Here is a 10,717-nt window from a genome sequence, read left to right as displayed (position 1 = left end):
TTACCTGAACAACTCTGGATAGTTTTCTCGCATATCCAACTCTAATTCCCAAGTCGCTTCTTCCACTTTGTTGTTCCTCCATAGCACTTTAACTAATGGAATAGTTTTGTTCCTCAAGACTTTGTCCTTCTTATCAAATATGTGAACCGGTTGCTCTTCGTAGGATAATCTGATTATAACACCAGATTCTCATAAATCAGTACATGTGTCGTATCCGATACATACTTCTGAAGCGTCGATACATGGAATACATCATGAAATCCTGACAGGGATGGGGGAAAAGCCAATCTATAAGCTACATGTCCAATAGTCTCTAGGATCAAAAAAGGTCCCACAAACATAGGGCTCAACTTGCCCTTCTTCCCAAACTGTTTTAATCCTTTCAATGATGAAACTTGGAGAAAAACGTAGTCCCTTACTTGGAACTCCATGTTTCTATGCTTATGATCAACGTAGCTTTTCTGTTTACTCTGTGAGGCAAGCATTCGAGCTCTAATCTTCTCAATGGACTCACTAGTTCTCTAGACTGCTTCAGGACCCAAATACTTCCTCTCATCCATTTCATCCTAATGAATGGATGATCTACACTTCCTACCATACAACATCTCAATTGGAGTTACTATGATCATTAAATGATAACTGTTGTTGTAGGTAAACTCACTCAAAGGAAGATATTTACTCCAAGACCCTTCAAAATCTAATACACATGCCCGAAGCATGTCCTCCAACACCTGAATTGTCCTATCAGACTGTCCATCTGTTTGAGGATGGAAGCGGTGTTGAACTTCAAATGCATACCCATGGCCCTCTGCAGGCGTCCCCAAAACTTGGAAGTAAAAGTGTGATCTCGGTCCGACACTATAAACTTTGAAGTTCCATGGAGACATACAATCTCTCACATATAACTCAGCATATGGATCCACGATAAAATTTGTTCTCACATGCAAGAAGTGAGCTGACATGGTATATCGATCCACGATCACCCATATTGAATCATGTTGACCCACTATCCTAGGCAACCCAAATACAAAATCCATGGTAATGTCCTCCCATTTTCACTCAGGGATACCTAACAACTGTAGTAACCCTACTGGCCTCTGGTGTTCAACTTTCACTTGCTGACAAGTCAAGCACTTCGGCACATATTCAATCACATCCTTTTTCATTCTTGGCAACCAATACAAAGATTTCAAACCCTGATATATCTTTGTGGTGCCTGGATGCTATGATTATGGAGTAGTATGAGACTCATCCATAATCTCCCACCTAATATCAACATTTATCGGAACACAAATCTGATCCTTGTTTCTCAGTATACCCATCTCAGATATTGTAAGGTCCTTAACCACTCTAGCTAGAACATCTTCTTTGTGCTTCATCAATTGGGAGTCACCCATCTGACCTTCCTTTATCCTCTCCATGAGTGTAGAATGTAGTGTAATGTTGGCTAACTGACCCACCACCAACTCTATTCTCGCTCCGGTCATATCTTTTGCCAACTCCCTTCATATTTGCTTCGAACTAAATAATTTTCTCGGACCTCTCCGACTCAAAGCATCTACTACCACATTGTCTTTCCCTGGATGATAGAGAATCTCACAATCATAATCCTTCACCAATTCTAACCAACGTCTCTGTCTCATATTCAGATCCTTCTGTGTGAAAAAGTACTTCAAACTTTTATGATCAACGTAAATTTCACACTTCTCCCCATACAGATAATGCTGCCATACCTTCAGTGCGATTACCAATGCCATCAATTCTAGGTCATGAGTAGGGTATCGTTGATCATACTCCTTCAACTATCTTGAGGCATAAGAAATTACTTTACCACCCTCCATCAGAACACAGCCTAACCCTTTCCTCGAAGCATCACAATAAACCACAAACGTTTCCTTATGTGAAGGAAGACTAAGCACTGATTTAGTAATCAATCGACGCTTTAACTCTTGAAAGTTGTTCTCACACCTATCAAACCAAATAAACTACAAATTCTTGCATGTCAATTCAGTCAAAGGTGTTGCAATCCTTGAGAATTCTTCAACAAAATGTTGATAGTATCCCGTCAAACCTAGAAATTCTAATATGTGAAGCACTCCTTGGCCTTAGCCAATCTCTCCCTGCCTCTATCTTGGTCGGATCCTCCACAATCCCATCCTTACTAATAATATGACCAAAAAACATCACTTGAGGCAATCATAACTCACACTTCTTGAACTTGCCATATAACATGTGTCCCCTCATCCTCTGTAATACCAAACGAAGTTGTTGCTTATGTGCTGTCTCTGATTGAGAGTACATCAGAATGTCATCAATGAACACAATCGCAAACCTGTCTAGATAGTCCTTGAACACCTTTTTCATTAGATCCATAACGTTGTTGGGGCATTGGTTAGACCAAAGGACATAACCAAAACCTCATAATGCACGTACCTCGTGCGAATGGTTGTCTTCGAAAAATCCTCCTCTTTGATCCTTAGGTGGTGATAACTAGATCAAAGATCAATCTTCGAAAACACTACCTTACCCTGCAATTGGTGAAACAAGTTGTCAATCCTTGGCAGTGGATACTTGTTCTTGATGTTATTTTATTCGGTTCCTAGTAGTTAATACGCATCCTCAACATCTCAACCTTCTTTATCACAAACAACACTGGTGCACCCCAGGAGAGAAACTAGGTCTAATGAACCTCAAATAAAGTAACTCTTGTAATAGTACCTTCAATTCTTTTTATTCCACTGGTGCCATTCTGTATAGTACCCTGAATATTGGTTTTGTACCTAGTGCCAACTCAATCTCTTGTTGCGACGAAAATCTCGGTAAATCCTTCAGAAATATATCTAGAAACTCACAGACAAGTCTAGTGTCTTATGGTCCGACTAGTACAGCCTTAGTGGTATCCACCACACTAGCTAGGAATCCTATGCAACCTCCTTCCAATAGGGCTCTAGCCTTCAGTGTCGAGATCATAGGCATGTAAGGCCCATTCACATCACCTACAAATACAAATGGGTCCCCTCCCTCCAACTCAAAAGTCACCATCCTCCTTTTGCAATCTATGGTTGCCCCATAATTAGCCAACCAATCCATACCTAAGATCATATCTGAAACACCCCAACATTCCGAGGAGTTACATACATGACATAAAAATACTGAGTTTAAACCAAAAGACCAAAAAGGTACTTTTACTTGATTTAAAAGACAAAAAATTACTATTCAAAAGAGCGTTGTTCAAAAGAAAATAGAGACTCTGAAATCTCATAAGTTATTTTACAAAAAAATACTTGATTAACCAAAACATAATACATCCAATGGCTTGATCCATAGTCACATTGTCCCTAACATGTACTCACACCACCGCAACTCTCCAACTCATTGCATGCCTATATCCTTACCTATATACAAAGCACTTATGAGCAAGGCCCAACAAGAAGAGCTATATAGGACACAACCCTCAAGCCTAAGCATAATCAATCTAAAAGCACATTAATATCAACACATTCAAAATGCATAGCATCATATCATCAAAATCATAATGCATATCTCAATGTATAGCAACACAACATATGCATCACACCATAATACAACAATAATGCCCTTGCAAGAGCCCCTTGAGTCTATACACCCAACTTAATCCACATGTGTTTGCAAGCATGTAGTAATAATATTGTCCTCTTTGACAGTCTCTCAAGTCCAATTACCCAAGGAAATCCACAGCACTCACAAGCACATTCAAGTACTCTATACATGCATATATCATCATATGCATCAAGACATAATCACAATTATGCTCATAACAGTCCATACATATTTAACAAACATGTATCAAGAACAATCCAATGCATATCATTATCCATACATATCATAGTATGAATCAAATGAATTCAAATCATAATTGTTGACGGCAAGAACTCATCAACGATATAAGGATGGAAAACTCAAAGCTTGTTACAAAAACTGCGTAGATAGAACTTAGGAAAAACTTAAGAAAGAATGATGCAGAACAACAATGGAGGAAATCTGGTATATTGCTTCACTGTCTCTGTATACAATGAATTTTCCAACCCCTTAGTGTGAGGGGTGGAGGTTTATTTATAGCTGGGCTCTAATGACCCCTGATACATGGTGGTCTCAGTGGACAAGAATGTACGTAGGTACATTGTTAGAATAGTGGTGCAGAGGGTCGTGGTGTCAGCACTGGTATATGGTCAAGGGTGCTCAGGTGGTGCCTCCATTCTTCATACGAGTTCGTACCACCACTACTTGTCGAATACGGATGTCAGGGTCATGCTTTTGTCCTCCTCAGGGTCGTACATCTCATACCCATACGCGTGCTTCATATTGGATGGTCCTTCTAACATTTCAAAGATACATATTTTCTCCAAGTTTCCTTGTAATTTTCTAAGCGTTGGAAAGCTAATGGGTTCTTCTCTAAGGTAGAGAGGGTTTCCTTGAAACAAAAGTTCGAAGGAGGAGGTAGACATATGTATGGGAGATGTGCTCCGCTAGTGACACCTACCATGGAAAGCAAGGCATAGCCTCGTCAGCGAAGCATGTATCTTCACATGTAGTGAGGCTGCATGGCATGAGATAAGGGTGTCGCAAGGCATGAGTTGATGGTAACGAGAGGCAGTGTGTATGGCACTAGACAATGGTCTCGCGAGGCACTGCTGCTTGGTGCGAGACAAGGATCTCACGAGGTGTAGTTTTTTGGTTCGCGAGGCATGAGACAAGGGTCTCATGAGGTGCGAGACGAGGGTCTCACGAGGTGCAATTGCTTGGAGTGCGAGGCACGAGACGAGGGTCTCATGAGGCACAACTGTTTGGCACAAGATTATGGGTCTCGCGAGGCGCTAGCCGATGAGGGGTCGCGAGGCATCCATCTTAGCGCAACACTCGAGATTTTGGGTGTATACTCATTAGGTTGCTGGTGTCCATTTTAGCGCAACACTCACTAGGGCGAGGCACCTCGCATAGAGGGGCTCTCACATAGCGAGGCCCTTGTGCGAGGCACTCATAGGTCGTGGCTTCGCATATGGGACATTTGGACATATAGGGCCTCACTATGCGAGGCCCTCTTCCCCAGGCGGGAATCTTTTGCTGAGGCCTTATGCCTAAGGCAAGTTGGGTTTCTCTATCGAGGTTCTCCTCCATAAGGATCTTGCGCACTTGGCTATTTCGAGGGTTCGAACACGCAGGCCTCGCTACGCGATACCCTTTTCTTCTATGGCCTTGCTCCTTCATCGATAGGTACTTTAAGGGATAATTTACCATATTCACACTTGATTATCTAGGAGATTTGCACATGTGTTGCAGTCTTTATTGGGTGTAGAATTTTGGCATCCACACTTGCCCCCCAGTCTATAAGTAGGCCTTTAGGCGTTCTCGTAGACTCTTTTTGTGCCATTTTTATGACATGTAAAGTACAAGTGTGTTTCTTTGTTTATGAGATATGGAAAAACATACTTCATAAATGGTGATCCTCAAGACTACTTTGAAGTTTAACTAATGCCATTCCTTTTTACAAATCCCACGGGTGTCATTGGTGTATAAAACATCAGGCTGCATGAAGGGGCCTGAGGCACACTACCCAGAGGGGCCAAGAAGTATCGTTTAGACAAGATGAGCCCTCATGCAGTGCTCCTAAGATGTTGCCCTGGGTGATGTGTACGTATCCAATGCTTGTAAGATTTTATAGTGGAGAGTGCTTTGGCAATCCTTTCTTGTGGTCTTTTCGTCTTGTTGGCTTCTTCTTCACTATCAGAGCAGCAGTTCGACTTGACCGCGAAGTCTACCAATACTTGTTCATTGAAGAAACACACTTGGTGTCTTGTTTGTTCTTCATGCTTATCGAAGGAGCATTTGAGCTCCTCTTATGTATGCACATTGGTTTATTTTAAGAATGTGTTGACCCTTTGGGTATCTCCCATCCTTTTTTTCTATATTCGTCATGCTCGCTCTTTTGAATTTTTATTTTTGTTCGAGAATCGTCCTTCTTGTTATTATTCATAGTACTATTTTTACAAACGTCTTCTTCGAGACCCTTTTTGCAAGCGTCTTCTTCGAGACCCTTTTTGCAAGCGTCTTCTTCGAGACATTTTTTGTAAGCGTCTTCTTTGAGACCCTTTTTGGGCTGGTGACCTTGGCTGACCTAGGATTATTATAAGGACCCTTTTTGGTCCTTGATGTGATCTTCCCTTGGGTTGGGACCCTTATAGAGAGATGGTACTTGAGAAGTCTCGCAAGCGCCCATTTTCAAGGCCCTTTTATTGATTGCGAGGGAGTTTTTTTGCAAAGACCTCCTTTAGGCCCCTTTTTCCATGGGTTAGGAGACTTGGTTGATCTAGACATAGGGATCTCTTTGAGCTCCCCTTTTGTATTCTACAACGCGATCCCTTTATAGGGTGGGTGTGTTTGTGAGGAAGTCATTTTTTAGGGACCTTTTGACTTTCTTAGCTTCTATAAGGGTAGCTAGTCCTTATAGATTCAAATGGTATCTTATAAGGTTCACCACTCATGAACATATTTATTCATGTGTAAGTATTTTTATATATATATATCTCACTAGACCAGGCACCTGTTTTGCACATGGCCAGGCGCCTATTGAGACTCGCGAGGCTAGGCACCTATTTTGCACATGGCTAGGTGTCTGTTGAGGCTCGTGAGGCAGGGCACCTATTTTTCACATGGCTAGGTGCTTGTTGAGGCTCGCAAGGCCAAGCACCTATTTTGCACATGGCTAGGTGCCTATTGAGGCTCGCAAGGCTGGGCACCTATCTTGCATATGGCTAGGTGCATGTTGAGGCTCACAAGGCTGGGCACCTATTTTGCATATGGCTAGGTGCCTGATGAGGCTTACAAGGCTAGGCACCTATTTTGCACATGGCTAGGTGCCTGTTGAAGCTGGGCATAATACCTCCAAAGTGGTTGATGGGATCTATCTTGCCAAGCACTTTGTTTTTCATTCTTTTCGATGCGCTTTGACAATTCAAATCGACAATGGCAGTATGTGCATCATATAAGTGTCCTTGGATATGAGATATGTAACATATAAGTTAGGTGCTTAATATTAGTAATAGCAGGAAACGTGCAAGGGTAAGCACAATTTCATTGTTAGAATACATCCTAGAGTCAACTACGTGACCTCTTTGGATCCTAAGCGACACACATAAAGGGATTCTTATCGAAGGTTATCCTTGATGAATCCTACTAGCTTCTTCTTGAAGTCTTCTTGTAGACCTCTTCCAACTTTCAACTTGATCTGCGACTTTTCTATCACAATGACCCCTTCTACGCGGAGTCTTCAAACGTATTGGTAGAAGGGAGATTGGAGGAAGGTTTTCTCTCCCCAGCATGCACTTTCTCGTGGCCCTCTTTCACACGTATATACTTCTTTGCTCTTTTGAAGAAGTCGTCTAGGTTTGTAACCTCCCTCTTGAGCATGTTCTCCCATAACTTGCTTCCTGGACAAACTCTGGTTATGATAGCCATCTTAAGCTCTGGTTTAGTTGAACTTCCTAGCTTAGTTATTTCCATATTGAATCTATGGATATAACTCTTCAGGCTTTCACTCTCGCCTTGTTTTATATTAGCGAGGCTAGTGCTCGACATAGTATAATCATGGACCGCATGGTGTTTCTGAAGAAATTCACCAGAGAACTGTTGCCACGACTTGATTATTTCTGGCCTTAACCTCTTGAACCACTTATACGCAGCTCCTTTGAGTGTTATGACAAAGCAATGGCACCTTGCTCTACTGTTGACTCCCCTTAACTTCATCAAGTCATTGAAGGAATCTAAGTGACACTTTGGGTCCATAGTGCCCCCATACGGAGTCATGTGAGGCTCTTCGAAGTTTGTGGGAACTTTGTCAACCTGGACCTCCCTTGCAAAGAGCGACTTGTGGTCGAACTCTTTGTCATCTCTGTGCCCCCATGGTGCAGTGATAATCTTGCTTTGAAGGCTTTGCATTTCGACGTCTAATTCCCTTATCTTTTTGTTTAAGGAGTCTCGTGGGTTCTTAAGGTGAACCCTTTCTTTGGCTATGTCCATCAAGGGATCTACATGGGGTGTGGTTTTTATATCTCAAGTCAGGTGAAGCTCTTTTGGAGGCTACAGGGGATGTGGTTTTTACCTCGGACCCTTTCTAGTTAAGTTTCTCCCTCAAGTCGGGTAAATCTTTTTTGGAGGCAGTCTTGGTTTCGTACCTCCCATAGGTGGGGTTCGTGCCAGGTTGTGCCGTTGGTGTAGAATCTTCCTTGCATCCTAGGCGAGGGGAATGACTAGTGGGGAGTTGTGTTTTTCCACCGTCCATAGGTATGGTGGTTTCTCCTCATACATGTTCCCTCTCTTTATTCTTAGAGAGGGGAGCATCAGAGTTTTCGTGTAACAGGTCATTGAGTACCTCTTGCATGTTTTCCACAGTGGCCTGCAACCTTTGGTTTTTCAAATGCAGGTTGCGTATTTCATCTTTGTAGCGACAAGTTTGGGAACTAAACTCACTGAGTGTACTAGTGGGTGTTTACCATGTCTTTGTTTGGAGGGACCCGAGTCCTGATGTTTTGGACTTGGGGCCACCGATGGTCGTGGCGGAGGGTGAGTTGTACAACCCTTGGAGTGGTGGCATGTGCTATAGGGTATAGTGTAGGATGAATGGCATGGGATGATACTTCTTCCTCTTTGCCATTCTCTCTGGGCAGATCCGTCGCATCTCCATTCGTCGGTGGGGGAGGATCCCTTATGGACACCCTTAGCTGGGTTCCATCTAGGTGAACCACCACTTCTTGGTGGTCTTGTAGACATTTTGAACACCTTGGCCTATTTTCTTACTTAAATTAATGGAAGAACAATGACTTGATACTTGTTCTTTCCACAGACGGGGGCTAATTATTAAGGCAAGAGCTCGTCAACGATATAAGGATGGAAAACTCAAAGCTTGTTACGAAAACTGCGTACATAGAACTTAGGAAAATCTTAAGAAAGAAAGATGCATAACAACAATGGAGGAAAATATCACATATTGCTTGACTGTCTCTATATACAATGAATTTTCCAACCCCTTAGTCTGAGGGGTGGAGGTTCATTTATAGTTGGGCTCTAAGGGTCCCTGATACATGGCGGTTCCAAGGGACAAGAACGTACGTAGGTACATTGTCAGGGTAATGGTGCAGGTGCCCATCTTAGTGCAACACTCATTAGGGCGAGAGACCTCGGATAGAGGGGCTCTCACATAGCGAGGCCCTTGTGCGAGGCACTCATAGGTTGTGGCTTCACGTACGGGACATTTGGGTATATAGGGCCTCATTATGCGAGGTCCTCTTCTTTAGGCGAGAATCTTATGCTGAGGCCTTATGCCTAAGGCGAGTTGGGCTTCTCTATCGAGGTTCTCACCCATAAGGATCTTGTGCGCTTGGCTATTTTGATGGTTTAGACACGCGGGCCTCGCTACACGAGAACCTTTTCTTCTATGGCCTTGCGCCTTCATCGATAAATGCTTTAACGGATAATTTCTCATATTCATACTTGATTGTCTAGGAGCTATGGACATGAGTCACGGTCTCTGCTGGGTGTAGAATGTTGACGTCAACATTAACATAGTTTATAAACAAGAACAAATACCAAGCATGCCCTTTGTATACAAATGTCCACTCTTATTACCTTAATTCTAGCAATTAATTGACAACGACCAAAGTGTGATCTCTTTCAAGTGTCCTTAAGCATTCCTAAGTCACAATCAATAAAGTGTAGGTATAGTTTTCCCAACTCGTCCGATCCGACCCCAAACCTATTTCCATTCAATTCTAAGTACAATATTGACTCTAAAAAAATTATACAACTTAATATGCATCATCTAATTGTTGGGGTTTTATGCCCTAATTAAAAGCCATTTATTTGTAATCTCATTTTATTATTAATAAAAGAATAGAAATCATTTTTTGACTTGGTCAATCACTTTTCTAACATGTTTTATTTTCATGATTATTTTTTTAATATAAACTTCTATTAAATCCCGAGCATATAGCTAATCATATTTATAGTGACGTAATCACAGTGGAATATAAATAGGATTATATGTTAAAACTAAGTTAGTCCTAAGATTAGTCAGTGCACAGGATTTACACTGACTTGCCAATCTACGATATGATCTACTTACACATTGTAGTGTCATGTTCTTTCTAGAACATTAGCAAAGTAGATAAGATCGGATGTATTTGTTACATCAGACTGGACCGATATTGACAGTAGACAGGATAAATAAACATACTGTTATTATCTATTATAGTCATATCATATATTTGACCATAGGTCAATTCAATCTCAATTCTGAGTGGTTAGTATTATAACTGATTGTATTTTCGAGTTATTTGATTTGTTCGTTACCACCTTATGCTACGGACTAGCCCATACTTACATCTTGGGAACTCGGTAGTAAATTGAGTGGGAGTGTTAATCATATATATGAACATTTATAGCTTCTGATGAAGAAGTAAAATGATGGTTTCCTTTTAGTTTGGTTCAAAGTGCTAAATGATAGAGATCTCATTTCAGTAATTAATATTAGTTTACTGAAATATCATTTACAAGGAACTAAGTGTTTTAAGGATAAAATACAATGAGGGGTGAACCAATATTTTAGTCTCATCTCATTGTAGAACGTCTATAGAGGATTGAGTGATAATTATTATTGTAACAGTGCATAATTAATAATGCATCTATA

At 41.4% G+C, this 10,717-nt stretch overlaps 1 protein-coding gene across 1 annotated transcript; it reads right to left on the bottom strand.

Moving 5' to 3' along the window:
• LOC133779534 (uncharacterized) lies at window positions 1-431 on the bottom strand. Its single transcript, XM_062219487.1, has 2 exons — window positions 226-431; window positions 1-169 (listed from the first exon to the last, which is right to left on the bottom strand). The coding sequence occupies exons 1-2, from the start codon at window positions 429-431 to the stop codon at window positions 1-3; spliced, it is 375 nt and encodes a 124-aa protein (XP_062075471.1).
• Between the last annotated feature and the right edge of the window lie 10,286 nt (window positions 432-10,717).

This window comes from Humulus lupulus, chromosome 5 (assembly GCF_963169125.1).
Source record: "Humulus lupulus chromosome 5, drHumLupu1.1, whole genome shotgun sequence".
Taxonomy (NCBI): Eukaryota; Viridiplantae; Streptophyta; class Magnoliopsida; order Rosales; family Cannabaceae; genus Humulus; species Humulus lupulus.
This window is presented reverse-complemented; position numbering and strand designations above follow the sequence as displayed.

Bases quoted from the DNA above. Each gene is read 5' to 3' on its own strand.
- LOC133779534 (XM_062219487.1), bottom strand. From the start codon at position 431: ATGGAGTTCCAAGTAAGGGACTACGTTTTTCTCCAAGTTTCATCATTG. The intron at 170-225 runs GTATGTATCGGA...TGTTATAATCAG, and splicing joins CATGTATCGACGCTTCAGAA to ATTATCCTACGAAGAGCAAC.